This window comes from Enhydra lutris, unplaced genomic scaffold (assembly GCF_002288905.1).
Source record: "Enhydra lutris kenyoni isolate GAN:26980312 unplaced genomic scaffold, ASM228890v2 scaffoldscaffold45, whole genome shotgun sequence".
Taxonomy (NCBI): domain Eukaryota; kingdom Metazoa; phylum Chordata; class Mammalia; order Carnivora; family Mustelidae; genus Enhydra; species Enhydra lutris.
The window spans coordinates 11,872,456-11,893,414 of record NW_019154129.1 but is presented as its reverse complement, the minus strand read 5'-3'; the positions used below and the strand labels follow the sequence as shown (position 1 = coordinate 11,893,414).

The window sequence follows — 20,959 nt, the reverse complement described above, 5'->3', positions numbered from 1 at the left end:
ATTGAGGAGATGGACAGATTCCTTGAAAGACACAAGCTCTCGGACCTGCTCCAAGGATGAGATGACCCCTTGTTACCTAGTAACAAGGCTGAATTTGTGAAAAATCTCACACACTGCTAACAAATGACTCACAGGCCTGCATGGCTCCACTGGTGAATTCTACCAAGCATTTAAGTAAGCAGGATCAGTTCTGTACTAGCTCTTCGGGAGAGGAGAGGAGGAGACCCCGCTTACTGGCGCCTGACCCCAACAAAGCAGAGAGGAAAAAGCAGGACGCGGTGTGTGTTGTCATCCGTGTTCCAGACCTGCCCCAGCTCCTCAGCGGTCTTGGAAGGGGACACAAAGTGGTAGCCATGCTTCCCTTGAACAGGGGCTGGTTGTTGTAATCGCCTTGAGTTTTTTAGTTTGTACATGTATTATTGATTTTCTCAAAAAGAAACTCTAGAAAACAAGCAGCCTTCAGCAGCCTTGGTGCAGACCAGCTAAGTGGGGGCCGCGGCCTGCCCACGGCTCCTCACCTGAGCTCAGCTTGCTGGCGGAGGTTGTCTGATCGCTGGCCCAGCTTGTGCACCTCTGCCTCCTGACGCTCCAGGTCCGGGCAGTGCTCCTGGAAGCGGCTGACCAGGGAGCTGGAGCACTGCTTGGCCGCCTGCAGGTTCCGCTCCACCTCAGCGAGGAGGGCCTTCTGGGCCTGCAGCTCGGAGGCCAGGGTCTGCCGGGGCAGAGAGGCAGATGGCGGGTGCTGTGGCCGGAGCTCCCAGGGCCAGGGCAGTGCTGCCCCGACTGCTGGGGGCCGTCTGCCTTGGCAGATAGGTAAGTCTGGGTGTGGGAAGGGACTGGGGCTTTGCCTCTGCATTTCTCCTTAAACTTGGTGGTGGTTTGTGTAATGCTGGGTTTCGTCACAACACAATCCGGAAAACCTGACCTCTAAAAACCCTGCATCCGGCTGTGTGTGCCCTGCGACGTCGCAGCGGGACCCGCATGACCGGCTGCTCTCCCTCCAGTTGCGAGGCCTCGGGCCTGAGGAGAGGATCCCCGCAGGAGAACGGGTGTGTGAACAAGGGGCCTCCCGAGGGCTGGAGTGCCCACGGGCGACAGGCAGACAGACACGCCGAGCAGCCCAGGGGCCAGATCTGCTCGTCCGGGGACACTGGAAATCTGGGCGGTTGACGTGGATACTTTTAAATCCAGGCTCCTGATTTCCACAAGCCCCACGAGCAGCTGGGACGCATGCCATGGGCCTCCATTTGCAACTTCGGACCTGGCACCCTGTAGCCTTTCAGAACCTGCAGACTCGCTGTCCCCGTACTCAGGGCCTCCGTCCCCATCTGTTTGGAGGCAGGGGATCTGGGAGCATGTGGGGAGAAAGGCTCGCGAGACCCCGGGTCCCCAGACTTACCGCCAGCTCCTGCCTCTTGCTGTCCAGGGCGCGGCCACTCTCAGGTACTGTGTCGTCCTGGGTCAGCTGCTTCTCGTAGGTGGCCAGCACCTCCCAGCCCTGCTGCAGGCTCTTCTCCAGGCGGTTGGCCACATCCACTCTGGGGACACGGGTCAGGAGTGAGGGGTGCCCGCCTGGCCCCATAACCCCACCTGACCTCCCACTGCCCGTCTGCCACCCACTTCTCCTGGGCCAAGTCCAGCAGCTGCACTAGGCGCTCATATTTGCGGTTGGTGTCCTCCACCCGGGTCTTCAGCAAAGGGGCGGTGCCGCTGCCCGGGAGGGCCTGCACGAATTCCTCGCACTCGGCTATGCTGCGCGCCTTCTCGGGCTCGATCCGCCGAAGCTCGTTGGTGATGTTCTGTGGGGACCAAAGCCCCTGGAGTTGGCCACGGTCCGGCAGCCTCCTACCCTCTAGGGGCTTCACGGGACAGAGGAAGCTGCTGGGGAAGCCTGGGCCCTCCCTGGGGAGCCAGCCCCCAATGAGCGTCCCCCGGAATTCTGGCACGGTGGAGTGATGGAAATTAACAGGTAATTATCGAGCAACTGCTCTTCCGTGGACATGATGTGAATGAGCTCCGTCTTTGGGGGCCACCCCATGAGGTGGGTACCTTTCCTCTCCCCATTCACAGGTGACTGTAACTCCTACTAGCTCAGGAAGGGATGTGACAGGGCTTGGCCACGACCTGCCCCTGTGCTTGTCCTCCTCTGGCCTTGAATGCTTCTAAACACACTGAGGCCCGGGCTGGAAGAGCAGCTCTCATTTTGAAGCTGCGGTCACCATGCATGGTAGCCTCCCACTTGGCGGGTTACTGGGGTCATCCGTACTGCCATGAGCCGGCAGGTGACAAGCCATGTGGAGGCAGCAAGAGCCTCGCTTGCCCTTTCTCCTGGGGCTGTCTTAGGGGTTCTGGGGCTCAGGCACCTCCTCGGTCATCAGCCTAGAACAGCACCCCTCACTGCCATCACTCAGGACTTCTAGTTACACGGGACAGGTGGTCCCTGTCCAGCACCAAGACCCCCATGAGGAGACCAGCCTGGTGGTACCTTAAGGTCCTTGGCCCGTTCGGCGCTGTCCTGCACAGCCCGGCCCTGCTCCAGCGGCGGCCGGAGGATTGCTGTGATAGCCTTCTCCTGCCGGTCTAGCTCTCTGGCCACCTTGTCCAAGCCAGCCAGCAGATGCCGCCCCTGAAGATCAGAGGCATCTGCCAGAAGGAAATCAGAGTCAGGTGGCAGTGGGGAGCCAGAGGGGGGCCATGAGGCACAGGGAGAGGACCTAGCCCAGCCTCCCCCACCCCTGTCCTGCCTGTCTCCTGCCATCCCATCTGCAGCACAGACCTGGTGTCCATTTCCTCCTCCCTGTCCACCCAGAGCCCTGGACCGTGGCCCCAGCACCCACCTCCAGGATTCTCTGCCTTGAGCACCTCATGCCGCTGCTGGAGTGCGCTCCTGCTCCTGGCTGCCTTCTGCCGCACGCTCCGGTACTGGCTGTCCAAGCTGTGAGCGCAAAAACTGGCTGGGGTCCAGGTCGGCGCACCCATGGGGCCCCAGACCGCAGCTGGCCAAATGGCCCAGGGGGTGTCACCAGGCTCATCAAAATGCTTTGAGAAGTTAAAACCTGGTACACGTGGAAAGTTTGCTATACTGGATTCTTTCTTTACTTCTGGGTTCAGGTAGGCCCGGGCGCCCTTCTCTTCTTCATAACCAGTTTTACTACCTAAAATTCTTTGTTCCTTTGTCTTTCCCACCAAGATGTTACTCCTGAGGTAGCAGTACACAGCAGGTGCTCAATAAACACTTGCTGAATGAATACATGACGGCATTCCTTGAATCACTCACTGAACAAAGGAGTTGCTGGGTACTTACTTTGCACCAGGTACTGAATCAACAAGGCCCTGGAGACAGTACATCTCAAAGGAGCCCCTCCTGGCCATGTGACTGACACGCACAGCATTCTAATAAGCAGCAGTTACATGCAGCGGGAGAAGGTGCTTGAGCCAGGGTGGAGGGTGAGTGGACAGTCAGGGGAGGCGTCACAGGAGAGGTGACCATGGAGCTACCTTAATTCAAGAGGCCTGAGCCAACCAGGCCTGGAGTAAGCATCCAGAGGGAACGGCATATGCAAAGGCCCAGAGGTAGGTGTCCAAGCAGAGGGAAGAGCCTATGCAAAGACCCAGAAGCACTTGAAGAACAAGTGCTGACTGTGCCTGCAGCCTGATACTGACATTTGGCAAGTCATCCTGCCAGTGGGGTCTGGTCCTGTCCCACTTGAGCCCCCAAGGGGGTGCAGGTATGGGGTGTCAGTTGCCTCCTGAAGCTGGGTCAGGATGCCCAGGGCTGTGAATAGGGCCCAAGGGGCCCAGTGGGTGGGGCCAGCCCTTGCCGGCTCCGTCCTTCGCCCCGTACCTGTCCGCCAGAGCCAGGGCCTCGGGGTCAGTCGGGGGGATCACGAAGCAGACGGCGGGGGCAGTCAGCTTATTCCCTGCGCTGTCCGTGAGGTCCCAGCTCTCCCCATTGTTGCTCTGCAGGGTGTAGCTGTAGCCCCGTGAGATCAGGCCCTGGCAGGGGCAGGCTGGTCAGAGGGCACGGAGAGACCTGCCCTGGCCAGTGACCAGGAGCCCAATCGCCATCACACCCCAGCCTCCCAAGCCTTATTAGCCCCTCTCGCTGACCCTCCCCAAGACATTTCGCTATAGAGTGTAGGGAGGGTCCAGCTGCTAGCAGACGTGTGGGATCTGATGTCTCAACACCCACTTGGATTTCCCTTTGAGGGGCTACCCCGGCCCTCACCAGCCCCTGACTGCTCAGGGTGAGCATGTGACTCAGGCCTGGCCAATGCGAATGGCATCTGGAGCCACAGTGACTGGTTTAGGCAGGACACAGGACTCAGCTGGTAGAACAGAAGGTCACGGCAGCTGGTGGGACACTGCGGTGGGGGGGCAGCAGAGAGTGACCCCCAATGCAGGGATGGACAGAGGTTCCCTAAAAACATTGTGTGAGGCCCTACATCCAGCTTTGTCACTCCTAAGACTCTTCAATGTCCTGAAAGGGGCAGATCTGGGCCCAGCCTGTCTGTGGCACTCAGGGCACCTGGGTGGCAACTCACCTGGTCACCCTCAAAGTCACAGAGCGCCTCCACGGGGATGGGCTTGAGCGGGGTCTCCCGGCGGTACTTGAGGGGCACAACCTGCTGGCCTCGCTTCTGCAGGCCCCGCACCACATGCTCGTACTTGTCCAGAGCCTTCTCCTGGTCCTGAATGCAGCAGGGGGAGGGCCCAGGTGAGACCACCCACTTCCCCAGGTGGGAGCTGCAGGGAGGGGTGCGGAGAGGCCCTGGCTGGGCCCATCACTCACATCCAGCTCCCGCAGCAGCAACTCAATCTGGTACTGGTCCTTGAAGTCGGGGTTGTACTTCTGGTTCAGGTCCGAGTCCACCTTGTGCAACAGGTCCTGGGCATCCTTCACGTCTTTGTGGAACTAGGGGAGACCAGATGGTCCTATCACGGACAGGAAACCACTAGGACACGGCCGATCCTGGCTCCGGCTTCAAGCCCACCCCCGGCCAGGGCTGGGCAACCCCAGTCACTCTGAATCCACAGGCTCACACCCCAACCCCCCCTGGCTGGCTTCTGGGGGCCTCTTAGGCCAGGTGCCTTCCCGCCAATCCACAAGAGGCAACCTTTAGGACATTTTAAGTGTTCATACATATGTACTGTTAAAGCTTTCTTTCCTATTTCATTCCCCTCTTTGAGCTAGGGACACCCTGACTTCATGCCACACTTTTCAAAGTCTTGATACACAGAACACAGCCTCCCATTTCATTCTCGAAAGTTCTCTTGGCCGTTCTTTAGTCCATCAACTCTGGAATCCCTCAGCTCTCTCCTGGGCTGTAACAGTGAATGGGACCCTGAGGCCCCTGGGAAGCTCATAGACCAGCGGGGTCAGACACTGAACCAGCAGTTACACGAGTGTCACCTGAGTTCGAGTCCCCAGTCCTAAAGATCAGGTGACCAGCCCTTGTTAAAAATACACATTCCTGTGGAAACCAGCTAGTATCCACCAATGAAGAATGGATAAACACAATGTGGTCTGTCTATACAATGGACTAGGATTCGGCCACAAAAGGGAATGATTCATGCCATGCCTCGAAAACATCAGGGTCAAGTGAAAGCAGCCAGACACCAAAAGCCACATAACCTGTGAGTCCCCCTTCATAAAATGTAGAGTAGGAAAATTCATAGAGACAGAAAGATAGGTTAGAGGTTACCAGGGGTTGGGGGTAGGAGGAGGGAGAGAGTAGGGAGTAATTGTTTCATGCGTACAGAGTTCTTGTTCGGGATGATGGAAAAGTTCTGTAAACCTTCCCAAGGTTAAGACTGCACAACACTGTGAATGTAATGAATGACAGTGCATCATGCTCATAAAAATGGCTAAAATGGTAAATATCCTATTCTATATGTTTTACCAAAATGAAAACCCCACACTCCTTCCTGGGCCCCACACTGACCCGTGAAATCAGATTCTCCAACCCTGGCCTCCAAGGAAGACAGACAAGGGCCTGGCAAGCTCAGGGGCACAGCCATGTATGCCATCAAAAGCATGGGCACGGGGAGGCTTGGGACGGCAGCCCTGTGAGGCCCTTGGAGGAGGCCCTGAGGGGTTTCCGTCAGTGATTCTCGGGTTGACGGGTACCTGGTGGTAGTCTTCCATGTACTTCAGGTGACTCTCCTCACAGATGAGCAGGTTCAGATACTCCTTCCAGTCTGCGTGCACGGCCTCCATGTGTGCCTGCCAAGAGAAGGGGGCAGGGAACAGGTCACTGCTTGGCAGGTGTGTGGGATGCCCAAGGAGGAATGGCAAGATTCTGGAGCAGAGAATGATGGGGGAGGGGGCACCTGGCATCTTCCTGAAAGTGGCCCCCTCAGAGGCAGCCAGCCTCTTTCCAGGCATGGGAAGGAGAAAAGGGACATGTTGAGGAGCCAAGCAGGATTGCCGTGTACAGGTATTTGGGTTGTGCACTGCACAAGGGACAAGCAGGGGCTCCATCTCCCCAAAGGGGTGTTTTTTAAAAATTCACACAAAGGCATCCCTCCCTTCCCCAAATTCATGTCCACCCAGAACTCAGAATGTGACTTTATTTGGAAACAGGATCCTTGCAGATATAATTAAGGATCTCAAGAGGAAATCATACTAGATTTAGCGTGGGCCCTAAGGTCCAATGACTGATACCCTTATAAGAAAAGGAGATGACATACAGAGACGCATAGGGGAGAAGGTTATCTGAAGACAGAGGCAGAGATACAAGTGATGCAGCGCCAGGCCAAGGAATGCCACAGACTGTGGGCGACCTCTAGAAGCCAGGAGGCAAGGAAGGATTCTGTCCTAGAACATACAGAGGAAACAAGCCTGTCAACATCTTGATTTCAAACCTCTGGCCTTCAGACTGAGAGTTAGTTTCTGGTGTTTAAAGCCACCGAGTTTGCAGTCACTGGTCACGGCAGCCCTAGGAAACTATTACAGGTACCGTATGGCTTTCAGAAGTCCAGGGGCCAAGGGATGAGATAATGAGAGGAGATAGGATCAGACAGAGGAAGGAAAGACAGTGAAATGGAGAGACAGATAGACAAGGATGCAGGACCCCCATCTTGGGGGCTGCCTGGGTCCAGGTGGCTCACAGCAGAGGCTGGCCTGAGGCCACCCCGGAGGAGGCATCCCCCCCGCCCAGGGCACACGCACCTCAATGGAGTTCCTCCCGGGGTGCTCAGCGGCCAGCAGCTGGTCACCCTCGCCGTGCAGCTTGTTAATTCTCTCCTCTTTGGCCTCCAGGTTCCGGTTGATGAAATTCTGCAGCGGGGACAGGGGAGGGGGCTCAGCGCCCAGCTGATGGCCCTGTGCTCCCCGCCAGCCCCGCCCCGACACCCCAGGCCCCAAGGCCCACCTCATACTGGCGCCGGCGGCTGGGGTAGTCGAGGTTGCGGTCACTCCAGTCATACTGCATGCGGCCCTTGGCCTGCTGGTCCAGCCAGTACAGCTCGTTGGTGCAGCGCTGCATGTAATCCTGCAGCGTGCTCAGGTGCTGCTGGCGAGCCTGCGATGCCGCCTGCAGGGGGCCGGCAGGGAGGGCAAGGACAGGGCTGAAGCCTCCCTCAACCCTTCCCCTCAGGCTGTCTCTGGCCGGTGTGTGGACAAGCCCAGCTCCACACGTCCCTGATGGACCACCTTGGTCAAGTCACCTGACCCTCCGAAGCGCATTCACTCGCTCAGCAACCGTCTATGGCATAGGTACTAAGTGCCGGGCTCCGCTCCAGACTCTGGGCACGGAGCAGTGAGCCAGAAGGACCAAACCGGCAGGGAACAGACTCTCCTGGGGAGACTCGCGTTTCCTCACGCGCACAATGGGGATGACAACAGCACTGATCTCACAGGGTACAAAGACTGTCAAACAGGGGCACCTGGGTGGCTCAGTGGGCTGAGTGTCTGCCTTTGGTTCAGGTCATGATCCCGGGTGCTGGGATCAAGCCCCACAGAGCCCCATATCGGACTCCCTACACAGTGGGGAGCCTGCTTCTCCCTCTGATTGTACTCTGTCTCTCTGTGTCAGATAAATAAATAAAATCCTTTAAAAAAGGTGCCTGGGTGGCTCAGTGGGTTAAGCCTCTGCCTTTGGCTCAGGTCATGATCCCAGGGTCCTGGGATCGAGTCCTGAATTGGGCTCTTTGCTCAGCAGGGAGCCTGCTTCCCCCCTTCTCTCTCTCTGCCTGCCTCTCTGCCTACTTGTGATCTATGTCAAATAAATAAAATCTTTTTTAAAAAATCCTTAAAAAAAAAAAAAAGACTGTCAAACAGCTGGTGCTCAATAAATGTGGGCAGCCACAGCTTCCCCTTTTGTCTTTATCCTGATGCCCATACAGAAGCTAGGAGCACAGAAGCAAAGTGCTACCGCATTAGTTACCCAGGAGAGGTGCTGGGCGCGGGGCAGGGAGGAGCAGGAGGGAGCACGGATGTCCGCCTCTGCTCTGCAAACAGGAACAGGAGCTCATGAGTAGGGGGGACCTCCTGCATGTGTCCCCTGCCGGGACTGTGCTGTGGGCACATCTGCTGCGTCAGCGATCCTAGCAGACAAGGACTCGAAGGAAGTCTGTCATACAGATCAGGAAACTGAGGGTCTGAGAGGCTCCGGAGCTCACTCAAGCTCTCCACAGCAGCAAGCGATGGAGGCATCTGGCCCCGAGCCTGGGTGTCCTCTCACCCTAGCAGTGTTAACCAGCTGCGGTAATGAAGCATTTAGGCATCACTGCGCACTTGTAAAAAGAACGCGTTCTCGGGGCGCCTGGGTGGCTCAGTGGGTTAAAGCCTCTGCCTTCAGCTCAGGTCATGATCTCAGGGTCCTGGGATCGAGCCCCGCATCGGGCTCTCTGCTCGGCGGGGAGCCTGCTTCCTCTTCTCTCTCTGCCTGCCTCTCTGCCTACTTGTGATCTCTGTCTGTCAAATAAATAAATAAAATCTTTAAAAAAAAAAAACAAGAACGCATTCCTTAAAGGCTTTGAAAAGGCAACTAGAATACGTTTGCTTATAAAACACATGGCATTGTACCTGGCACACACACGGTGCTTAGTATAGAAGCAAGAAGCGGACCGCAGGACAGGCTGTATCCGGGGGACCTATTAGGGCTTTCCACAAGCAAAGAGCAAACTAGGACACCTCTTGAGTGGGGGCCCGGGGTACAATCTTCCCACTCAACCACTTTCATTCTCGTTGAAACGTTCACCGCACACACTTCCCATGCCCCCACCCCTGGCTTCCCACCCCCTCCTGTCCCATTCCCCAGCGGGGCTTCTCACCAGCAGTTTCTGGTACTTGGCCTGGAGTTCGCTGTTCTGCTCCTGTGGACAGAGCCAGGGGCAGGGGTCAAGGCGGGGCTGCAGGTGTGAGCCCCTCTCCTCCCGGGGCCAGGCCCCCAACACAACCACACGTACCTTGCCCCCATCCTTGGCCAGATGGGGCCCGATGGCCTTGACCTCATTGTGGAAGATATTGTGCTGTTCCACCTGGTGGTCCACCAGCGGCAGGTCCGTCCCAAAGCTCTGGCTGCTCAGTTTGTCCTGTGAGGGTGGGCGAGGAGGCGGCCCGCAAACAGTAGGTGAGGCCCTGGGACATGCAGCCCACCCACCCCAACGGCCAAGGAGGGAGCCCAGGGGCCCTGTGAGAGATGTGGGGAGTGCCGGTCACCTTTACCGCCGCACCTACATATGTCATCTCATTGTAACCTCAGAGCCCCCAACAGTTGTCATTTCCATTTCACAGATGGAGAAATGGAAGCCCCTGGTCAGGGGAGTCACTTGCCCAGGTCACATTACTAAGAGACGACTGCTGGCTCCAGCAGCTGGCCAGAAATCCGGCTGCTCTTCCTAACCTGCCCGGGACCCCAACAGCCAGTCTTGGAGAGCAATCCCAGGAGGGTCCCAGTCTCCACCACGTCTGCTGGGTGACACTGGGCTGGGTGCTACACCTCTCTGAGCCTCGCCGTCCTTACTGACGCAGCCACTGAGAAACGTCAGGGACATGACCCTCCACGAGGCAGGACCGTGGTACCCATGAAATGGCGGGGTCCTCCCTGCACACGGCTGAAGCCGGGGCCGTACCAGCTTCTCATCCACCAGTGCCGCCCAGTTGACCTGCGGGTCGACCTCCTTCACCACCAGGTTGTAGATCTGCTTGTGTTTCCCACGGAGGCTGGTCACGCGCTCCTTCAGCTGACGGATGCTGGGCGGGGAGAGTGGCCAACCTGCTTAGTGGGGTCGGTTGGCAGGCCCACTACCCACGCCCCTTCCCCCAGGAGGGGCCTCCCACCCCAAACACTGGCCTGGGGCTTTCTGCTCAGGTGCCTGGAAGGACAGGGACCAGGGCCTTGGATTCCAGACCATCACTATCATCCTCCCTCACCCTTCCTTCCCCTATCAATGTTTCCCCGGGGCCTACTCTGTGTCCAGAACCATAAAAGGTTCTGGAAGAAAGAGGCCAGGTCCACTGCTCTCCAGAGCCCACCATGGAGCAGGAACCACAGGGGTAGTGGGCCATGACAGGAACGACGCAAGGAGTCATGAGACACCTTGAGACCCTTGCCCCTGCCAGGGTGGGGAGCGAGAACCAGGCTGGTCTGGTTTTGGGGGGCTGATTTATCCACATCTGAGCTGAAGGCAGAGCCATGAGCACAGGAAACTGGCTGGACATCAGGGAGTGGGAGAGCGTGCTCAAGGGCTTGGAGGTCAGACAGCATGACGGTCAGGGACCTATGGTCACACAGTGACCAGAACAGGGGATGTCAGGGCTAAGCCTCAGTTTCCCAGACTACAAAATGGGTCATCATGAAGATAACAAAAAGCATTTGGCATGTGCCTACCATCTAGCTAGCCCTCAGTAAACCTTGAGTTGGGCTCCGGAATGCTGAGCGGTCTACAGCCCTCCTGCCCTGTCCCAGGATCCTGGAGCAGAGGGGACTTACTCCTCGGCAATCATGTCTCCCTGCGGATGCTTCATGTGCTTGGCGATGGCCGCGTCCGCCTCCAGCACATACAGAAGCTTCTCTGAGTCTGACACCTTCTGCAGGGTCACGTCCCGGTGCTCAGGCTGTCGGCCCTCCTGCAGCCGGGCCAGGTCCTGTGAGAGTCAAGACAGAAAAGGGGGCTGCAGATGGGGACTCAGTGAGCACTGTGGGGGTGGGAGGGGTGGGAGGAGAGGGCCAGCAAGGGGTTCCCGGTCCCACCTAGCCTCTCTTCTGCCTCTTGACAAGCAGCCCAAGCACTTAGTGTGGAGGCTCTGGGACACAGCTTCCAATGAAGAGGCCTGACCCTGCCCAGTCCAGTCAGATAAACAGATAAACCTCACAAAGGTGATTCCAAGTTCATACAAGTTGGTGTTTACCAAGGAAACACACCAGAGGTGGAACAGCAGGGAACTGCTTTAGATCCCGTGGTCAGTGAGCCCCTTTGGAGGCAGTGACACGAGCTAAGAACTAAGGATGAAAGAAAAGAGTGTTCTAGGCAGAGGGAACAGCCTGTGCAAAGGCCCTGAGGCAGGAAGGCAGGCTGTGGAAGGAAATGTAAGAGGTGCAAGGCAACAAGACCCCATCCGTCCTTAAGGGCAATGCCTCAGGGCTCTGAGAGGACGAGATAATAGCTGGGAAGGCAGTCAGCCGTCGCGCCGGGGCTGGGTGGGAGCTGACCACAGCGGATCTGGGGCGGCATCTGCAGAAATGGTGTGAGTCAACAGAGCAGGCGGATTTTTGGGAGGTGTCGCTGATGAGTCCAGGGTCTCTGCTTGTTTAGGGAAGAACAAGGACCTGGCAGTCAGGATAGCAGGTGTCTAAACACAGCCTGTTAGCTCACTTGGTCAGCATTCCTGCAGCCCAGCCACACGCCGTGCGGGGCCCTGGAGACCCCAGGCCCACGGGGGAGGCGAGGATAGGCTGGTGATTGGGCTGAACACAGACCATGGTGATAACACAGGGGGCCTTGAGGAGCCAGTGTCCTCCCCTGTAGGGTCTCAACATGCCCACCTCTGCCATGGGAATAAGGAAGAGGCGTCCAAGTGACCCCAAGTGTAGGGTTCCACTTTGCCCAAATCTGTGGAGACAGGAAGTAGATGCGTGGTTGCCAGCGGCTGGGGGGGGGGGGGGGGGGGCGGGACTAGGAACAGTAAGTGAGCACAAGGATTCTTACTAGGGGATGAAAATGTTCACAAACCCATTTATGGAAACGGCTGTGCCACTCGGTGAAGTTACTAAAAATCACTGCATTATACACTTGAAGTGGGAGCTTCTCCTGATACGTAAAACACACCTCAATAAACCTGTTACAAAAGCCAAAAGAAGTGAACGAAGGGGTGTGCTTCCTGGCCCAGAGGAAAGAGCAGACGTCTCCTGAGAAGAAGAAAAGGAAGAAGAAAAAGCCTCCCAACCCCAGGAAGGCTGAGGGGCAAGTGGGGCCCCACGCGTCAGGGGGCTCGGAGGTGACGCCCAGCGGGGCCTGGACCATCTCTCCGGCCTCGTGCGGAGAGAAACATCGTGGTTCTTGGCTCGAGTGGGACAGTCTCCCCTCCATCCCTTCCAGCTGACCGGCAGCTCTCCTGGGCACTTACAGTGTCAAAGATTAATTCTGCAAACGGGGAAGTAAATTAATCATTACCTCATTCATGCTAGAGCTGTGTGGGAATGCAAGCCCGCTTGAAACGTGCTAGCCGAGAGGAGAGAGAGAGAACATCGAGCTGAGAGATGCCGTGTTCAAGGGGTCACAGTCAGGCAAAACGGATCGATGGACAGAGGGGTCAGCGTCGTGGTTACCTCTGGGGGATACGGATTGGCAAGGTCACGAGCAGCTTTCCGGGAAGTGTTCTCTATCCTGACCTGAGCATGGTTACCTGGGTCCCTGTGGACGCAGAGGCCCTTAAAACGTGGACGCTTTCTATAGACCTTATGGAATGCACACCTCCAGTAAAAGGTTTTTACGAGTTAAAAAAATCATAGGGACTGACGGAGCTTATAAATCACAGGCATGCTGAGGGGGCAGATGAGTAATAAAGCAAATCCAGCAGCGGGGACCGGCAGAGTCTGGGGGGGAGGGATGCGGATGATTTCTGTGCAGTTCTTGCAACTTTTCTGCATGTTTAAAAATTTGAAGAGGGGGCGCCTGGGTGGCTCAGTGGGTTAAGCCTCTGCCTTCGGCTCAGGTCATGATCTCAGGGTCCTGGGATCGAGCCCCACGTCGGGCTCTCTGCTCAGCAGGGAGCCTGCTTTCCTTCCTCTCTCTGCCTGCCTCGCTGCCTACTAGTGATCTCTCTCTCTCTGTGTCAATAAATAAATTTAAAAATCTTTAAAAGAAATTTTTGAATAGACAAACGGCCATATATGGTACAATTCGGTTTATATGAAACCGAGTATGAATGTGCACAAGCAAATTCATAAGCACGGAAAGAAGCAGATGAGGGTTTCTGGGGGCTGCGGGGAAGGGGGATGGGGAGGGGCTGCTGCTGGGTACGGGTTCCCTTTGGGGGAAGGGAAATGTCTTGGAACTAGGAGGAGGTGGTGGGTGCCCAGCCCTGTGAACGGCCTACAGGCCCCTGACTTGCACCCTTTAAGTGGTTCATCCTACGTTCTGTGAATCTCACTTCAATTTAAGAAAACAGGAACATTGAGAAGAACTTTGGGGTAATAAAATGAATAGTGACATCTTCTGAGAAGTGAAACGATAGAAGGAAAAAAAAAGAAAGCAAAAGATTGGTCCATATGGTCGTCCAAGCACGGCTTCTATTTTCAGGTTTGCTCATCTGAAGTTAAAAAACAGTTCAAAATTATCCCCCAAGAACAGCCTTGTTACCGTGAGTCATTACTCTGAGCAAATAAAAATGAGAGCTTGAGACCCTATTCGCTCTCTCACTCTCCCTCTCTCTCTCTCTCACACACACATGCACACAGGAAAAGGTCAAACAGATACACCAAAAGGTTAATAAAGGTTAACAGCGGCTGCATCTCTCTGGTGCTGGAATTATACAGGATTTCAATTTGCTTTTTATATTTTGTTTATCAGTCCTGAAAGATTTGTAACAAACCCATATTACTTCTATTAGGACGAAAATGGACACACCCAAAAAGCTGTTTTCATTTAGGAAAGAAAATAGCAGGCGCCACAAGAGGAGGGGAGTGGAAATTCAGCAAAGGAGCTGGGACAAGGCTGCGGCCTGAGGGGCGAGCTGCGGGGCTGGCGAGGCTCTGAGGCAGGTAGAAGCTGGCAGAAGGGCAGGAAAGGAGCCAGGGGAGGGCCCCTGGCAGGGAGCAGAGAGCACGCTCCTCACCTTTCCTGCTCGTTCCCACATTGCCATTCCTCGCTCCTGACTCTGCCATCCCCGGCCTATTCCATCCATGTGGCTGCCTGTGGACTGGTCCTGGACCAGCAGACCTGAGCATGGTGGCGGGGGGCGGGGGGTGGCTGCAGCCACAGCTGGGCCAGGCCTTGAGCTCGCTCATGACCTGTTCACCTTCTGTCCCCCATGCCTCTGGACCTGCCTCTTGGTCACCTCCTGGGTAAGAAGGCGGATGAAATACAGATCATCCACATTTCAGATAAACAATGGATAACTTTATAGTATAAGTATATCCCAAACATTACATGGGATATACGTCTATGAAAAAAAATCACCTGTGTTCCGAAAGTCAAATTTAAAGTACATCCTGTATTTTTATTTGCTAAATCTGGCAACCCCACCTCTGGGATACCTCTGGGGCTAGCTCTGTCACAGATGAGTCACCTCGTTGTCTCTGAACCTCAGTGTCCCCATCTACAAAATAGTTATAAGCTCAACTGCACTGGGCTGGTGGAGGGTTCAAAGGGATGGTCGTCCTGGAAGCTCCCAGGCATCCCGCCTGCTACAGATTGCTCAGGAGAGCTCGTGGCTCCTAGTGGCTGTTACCCACGTCACAGAAGAGGAAAGAGAGACACAGAGAGGGAAAACAATCTGCCTCGCTACTTTCTCCCTCTTCTCCGTGAAAGGAGGATCGCATGCTTCTGAGGAAGGGCAGGGGACATACAAGAAGAATGAAGGTATCGATGATCATACTGAGCCCCGTGATACACCTGCATAACCTCACTGAATCTTTACAGCAGCAGAGGGGAAGGGGATGATCGCTTTTACCCTGTCGGAGGCAATCACACACACACAGAGAGGTACGGCGACTTGCCTCAGGTCACACAGTAAGGGGCAAAGCTGGGATGCTAGCAGGACTTGGTTCCTGAGACCATAGCTCCCCTCCAGACAAGGTCCACAAGCTGCAGGAACTTAGCCCCCTGAGTGGGGGGCTGATACTCACAGCAATAATGAGGTTTCTCCATCTCAGCACTACTGACCTTTGAGGCTGGATCACTCGGGGGAGGGGGTCATCCTATGCCCTCAACGGTGTTTATGAGCATCCCTGGCCTCCACCCACTAGACGCCCGTCCACCCCACTACCCCAGCTGTGACAGCTAAAAATAACTCCAAATGTGGCCACAGGTTCCCGGGGTGGGGCAGAATGCACCCCCTCCCCAGTAAGAACCATTGGGTCGGGCAAGACCCTGGTCCCAAACGGGGCTGACAGCACGGCGGGGGCGGGGGGTGCCACTCACGCTCTGCATCTTGGCCTCCGTGTCCACGATGTTCTTCTCCACCTGGTCGGCATTCTTCTGTAGCTGCTCGATCAGCTCTGACAGCTCCTTGTTAGAGATGCTGGGGATGGAAGACAGGAGGTGGGCTGGGGCCAGCAGGGGGGGGCCGTGTCCCCACCAGCCTCAGCGGGAGCCTGGCTGCCCACCCCGTCTCCTGCCCCCCCAATTCCAGGCCGACATCACCAAAGCCACAGAAACAAGGCAGCTTGGGGCGAGTTTCTATTTTTACATGGCAAAACACCTTTCCTATGTTTTTTTTTTCCCCATATTTTTTATTGAGATATAATTCACATGCTATGAAATTCACCCCCTTAAAGCCTGTAATTCATTCAGTGGGTGTTAATAGATGCACAAGGTTATACTGGTGGGTGTCGGACCCTGCTTCTGTTGTTGCTTTCAACACCAGAGGGGGAATGGAACTTGGCCAGCGTCACCCAGCCAGCCAGTAATGGTCAAGATTAGCACCTAAGGGGCGCCTGGGGGGCTCAGTCAATTGACTGCCTTCGGCTCAGGTCATGATCCTGTGGTCCCAGAATCGACCCCCACATCAGGCTCCTTGCTCAGCAGGACGTCTGCTTCTCCCTCTGCCACTCTCTACGCTCCCCTTCTGTGCTCTCTCTCTCTTTCAGGTAAATATATAAAATCTTTTTTTTTTTTTAAGATTTTATTTATTTATTTGACAGACACGGATCACAAGTAGGCAGAGAGGCAGGCAGAGAGAGGGGAAGGGAAGCAGGCTCCCTGCTGAGCAGAGAGCCCAATACGGGGCTCGATTCCAGGATCCTGAGACTACGACCTGAGCTGAAGGCAGAGGCTTAACCCACTGAGCCACCCAGGTGCCCCTATAAAATCTTAAAAAAAAAAAAAAAAAAATTAGCACCTAATTCCCCAATCTCCACTGAAAACCTTTAAGCACTGACTCCACAGTAGAGCCCAAGCAGCCAAGCACCCAGAGATTTCATTCTACCTGCACTCATGAAGCACCCACTATAGGCCAGGCCCAGCACCGTGCACAGAGAAAGCCTCAACCTCTGACAGGTCACCCCCCAGATGGGAGGAAATCAGCATTTACAGAAATAGTCACACGACTGAGATAGGCATGAGGGAGCTCGGGATGCCCAGAGGAGCCTCCTGGCTGGCCAGGTGGGGACGGGACTGGTCACTGAACATTTCCTGGAGGAGGTGGGGGGCGGCTAGGTTCTGAAGAATGGGGAAGAGTTTGAAGGCTTCAATGAGAAGAGGCCACAAAAAAGGAGGGTCCTGGGCATGTCCATTGTGGGGGGCAGGGCAGGGCTCTGGACCCTCAGGCAGAGGGCGGCCACCACCTTTTCACAGTGGAATTCTTCAGATCGAGACTTGGGACCCACGTCCTGGGGCACGAAACATTCAGATTCCCGGGAACCAACCTGGGCCCTCTGGATCTGGATCTCCAGAGCTGGGCCTGGGAAGCTGTATTATTACTGCTCTGGTTATTATGGGTTCTCCAGGGGACCCTGATCCCCTGTGGAGTTTGAGGTCCAACACTTGCTGGTACTGCTGGTAAGTGGGGAGAGGGGGGTGTCTTGGGGGCAGAATCGGGCACAGCCAACAGAACCTATGAGTCTGTCCACCGTGCCTCAAACCCTGACTGAGAGCCCGCTCTGTGCCAGGCCTGGGTGCAGAGGAGCCAGGGCCCAGGGGTGGGAGGGAGGGAGAAACGAGACCCAGGTGGCACCCTCTGCCAAGTCAATCAGGGAGGCAACCCTTCCCAAAGTGGGTCCCAGGAACCCCAATCCTGTAAGTCACTCCCAGAACGCAGGCTTTGTGAGTCAAGGCAGCTAGGAAAACCTGGACCCTTGAGAAGTCCATGAGCCTGGAAAGGCTCTGAGCAGTCCAGCAGTACCGAAAGCTGGTATTCAGTGGAGAGGAAGGAAGGGCTCAGAAGGGACTCTGTGTGGGGGATCAGAGCAAGGAAGGGTAAAGGCTGGGCTGCCAGGGCATGGACTGAGCCCACAGCCCTCACCCCCCACCCCCCGGCTGGTCAGACCACATGGGGAACACGAGTCCTTCCAGGCCCCTCCCCTCCACCAAACCACCGACCCTCAGCCTGGCCTGCGGCACTCAGATGTGGCGCATCTTAAACCAAATATTTAACCCACAACTGCTCAAGCATCATCAGGAACCCCCCGTGTGGATTCGGTGGGGGTCGCTGGCTCCGTGCAGCCCCACCTCAGGACATGGGACCAGCTCCCAAACCAGCCCCTTCCCTGGCTGCGAAATGTGAGCAAAGTGCCTTCTGGACCCCAACCTGGGCTGGCCCATTATTCCAGCCAAATCCTAGCACCAGAAAGGGGACAAAGGAGGGGGAGTGGAATAAGCAGGCTCAGGAACATGGTGTTCCTGGCAGAGGATAAAGGAGGGCTCCGTGGGAGCGTCTGGCCAGACAGGCATGGGCTCCAATCCAGGGGGGTCATGTGCTGCTTGGACCATCTCAGGCAAGCACCTTACCTTCGAGGTACCTCCATTTCTCCGTTCGTCTACAGGGGATGCCCACCAAGGGATCGTGATAATTTGATACTTTCCACGCATGCTTCGCCAGACATCAGACATGTTCACAGGCACTTCCCCAAGAACATCCTCACCCTAAGCCCCAGGGGAGGGCTGTGTGCCCCTTTACAGGGACTTTATAGGAAACCAAGGCTCAGAGATGTCAAGGTGCTTGTCCAGCAATATACACCCTGAACTCTGCTCAGGCAGTCTTGTTCCAGAGGCCATTTTATCAATTACGGGGCTCACAGCTACTCACAGGAGTGCTGGGAAAATCACAAGCACACATACGGCAACCACCACCATCACCAGAATAGTATGAGCTTGTATTTACTTTCCACATGCCAGGCTCTCCACTCACTTCTTAATCTTCATTACAATCCTGTGAGGTAGGTGTTGGCCCAGGGGGTCATGATATTATTGTTCCCCACTTTACAGATGTGCAAATGGAGGACCAGAGAGTTTCAGTAACTTTCCTAAAGTTACACAATAATTAAGTGTTCGAGCCAGAATTCCAACCCAGGTAGGCCCCCAAGTCCATGCTATTAACAACCTCCTGTGACAATCCTGCAGGGCTCCCAGGACATCCGAGGCATGGACTGCCAAGTACCCTAGAACACAATGGGATACCACTTCTCACCCACCAGGATGGTGATGATCAGAAAGACATATCACAACGATTTGGTGACAAGGATTTGGAGAAATCAGAATCCTCATTCACTAGAGGGTGGGAACTGTAAAACGGTGCAGCTGCTTTGGAAAGCAGTCTGGAAGTTTCTCAAAAGTTAAACATAAATGGGGTGCCTGGGTGGCTCAGTGGGTTAAAGCCTCTGCCTTTGGCTCAGGTCATGATCCCAGAGTCCTGGGATCAAGCCCCGCATCGGGCTCTCTGCTCGGCAGGGAGCGGCTTCCTCCTCTCTCTCTCTCTCTGCCTGCCTCTCTGCCTACTTGTGATCTCTGTCAAGTAAATAAAATCTTTTTTAAGATTTATTTATTTGAGAGAGAGAGGAATCGCAAGTAGGCAGAGAGGCAGGCAGAAAGGGGGAATCAGGCTCCCCAGTGAGCAGAGAGCCCAATGCGGGGCTCGATCCCAGGACCCTGAGATCATGACCTGAACCGAAGGCAGAGGCTTTAACCCACTGAGCCACCCAGGCGCCCCTAATAAATAAAATCTTTAAAAACAAAACAAAACAAAAAGCCTTTCCTTAAAAAAATAAAAAAAGTTAAACATAAAGTTGCCACATGACCCAGTACTTCCACTCCTAAGTACCTACCCATGAGAAATGAAAACATAGGCCCACACAAAAACTTGAACAAAACACGAATGTTCATAACAGCCCTATTTACAATAGCCAGAAAGTGGAAACAACACAAGTGGTTATCAACCAATGAATGGATAAATGTGGAATATCTGTACAACAGAATACCACTCAGCGAAGAAAGGAACAAAGCACAGATATCTGCTAGAGCATGGGTGAACCGCAAAACCATTACACCAAGTGAAAGCAACCAGACGCAACGGGTCACCCACGGTAGGATTCCATTTACATCAACTATCTAGACCAGGCCAGTCCATTGAAGCAGAAAGCAGATTAGTCATGGCCGGGGCCGGGTGTGGGGCTGGTAAGTGAGCACTGAAGGGTATGGGGTCTTTTGGGGGGGGGCGATGAAAATGTTCTAAAATTGATTGTGATAGGGGTGCCCTGGTAGCTCCGTGGGTTAAGCCTCTGCCTTTGGCTCGGGTCATGGTCCCAGGGTCCTGGGATCAAGCCAGCATCGGGCTCTCTGCTCAGCAGGAAGCCTGCTTCCTCATCTCTCTCTCTGTGCCTGCCCCTCTGCCTACTTGTGATCTCTGTCTGTCAAATAAATAAATAAATCATCTTTAAAAAATTGATTGTGTTAGTTGGGTAATTCCATAAATATACTAAAAACCATTTAATTGTATACTTTAACCCACTGAGCCACCCAGGTGCCCCTAATTGTATACTTTAAATGAGTGAATGGTATGCTCTGTGACTTACATCTCATTAAATCTGATACTAAAAAAATTGGCAAGTGCCATTGTTTGGCAAGTGATAGGGGCTCGTTTCTTCTTCCCTCACCCCTTTTAGCCTTCTTCCTGCCTTCTCTCCTGTTTTCCATGGAGGCTAGACCAGCTCCAGGCTATGGCCAGCTGCCTAGAAGACGCCAGTTAACACACAGAAAGTTGACTCTGTGCCCACCAGTGCTGAGCAAGTCACACACAGATGAGCTCCTTCGATCCCACCACTGCTGAAGCTGCACTGTTCTCCAATTTTGCAGATGGGGAAACTAAGGCATTGATAGAAGAACTTGGGCCGAGTCCCACTACCAGGAGACAAGGAGAGCTGGGGATCTAATCCAGGCCTCTGAGGCACAGTCTTAGTAATTTTGCCTTTTGGGTTTGGCATCAGGAACGAGAGGCCCCACAGGGTCCTGCGCTCTGGCCAGGAGTGTAGGAATGCAGGAACGTGGGCAGGTCAGGAACGTGCAGGGAGGGGACGGAGATCCCAAAAGGACTGGGAACTTGCCTGGCCAGTCCAGCTTTTCATCTCACTAATAAGACCCACGGGGACAGCCAGACAGGGCATCAGCCCGACTGATGAAGACCAAGATACAGCCCTTCACCACCACCCCCGTCCAGTCCTGTCCCACCCACGGAAATGACAATCACCGGCAGAGCCAGGAAAACCGAGGTGCCCGCACCCCAGAGAGGGGAGGCACGTCTGAGTGACATGCTGGGAGAGGGACACACCCGGCCTCCTTCTACTTACTCAGAAGTTTA

The 20,959-nt window shown here is 55.1% G+C and overlaps 1 protein-coding gene across 1 annotated transcript in view; it reads right to left on the bottom strand.

Annotated features, from left to right (window-relative positions):
• The window catches only part of LOC111156065 (periplakin), a 44,912-nt gene that overhangs the window by 7,359 nt on the left and 16,594 nt on the right, over positions 1-20,959 (bottom strand). The window contains exons 2-17 of the mRNA XM_022516652.1: positions 15,592-15,691; positions 10,941-11,095; positions 10,081-10,201; positions 9,415-9,540; positions 9,280-9,321; positions 7,377-7,538; positions 7,175-7,282; positions 6,131-6,226; positions 4,793-4,915; positions 4,545-4,691; positions 3,845-3,996; positions 2,838-2,935; positions 2,486-2,643; positions 1,621-1,799; positions 1,400-1,538; positions 519-712 (exon numbers count right to left, since the gene is read on the bottom strand). Of these exons, the coding sequence (XP_022372360.1) occupies positions 519-712; positions 1,400-1,538; positions 1,621-1,799; positions 2,486-2,643; positions 2,838-2,935; positions 3,845-3,996; positions 4,545-4,691; positions 4,793-4,915; positions 6,131-6,226; positions 7,175-7,282; positions 7,377-7,538; positions 9,280-9,321; positions 9,415-9,540; positions 10,081-10,201; positions 10,941-11,095; positions 15,592-15,691 (2,100 nt within the window). The remainder of the gene's footprint in view (positions 1-518; positions 713-1,399; positions 1,539-1,620; positions 1,800-2,485; positions 2,644-2,837; positions 2,936-3,844; positions 3,997-4,544; positions 4,692-4,792; positions 4,916-6,130; positions 6,227-7,174; positions 7,283-7,376; positions 7,539-9,279; positions 9,322-9,414; positions 9,541-10,080; positions 10,202-10,940; positions 11,096-15,591; positions 15,692-20,959) is intronic.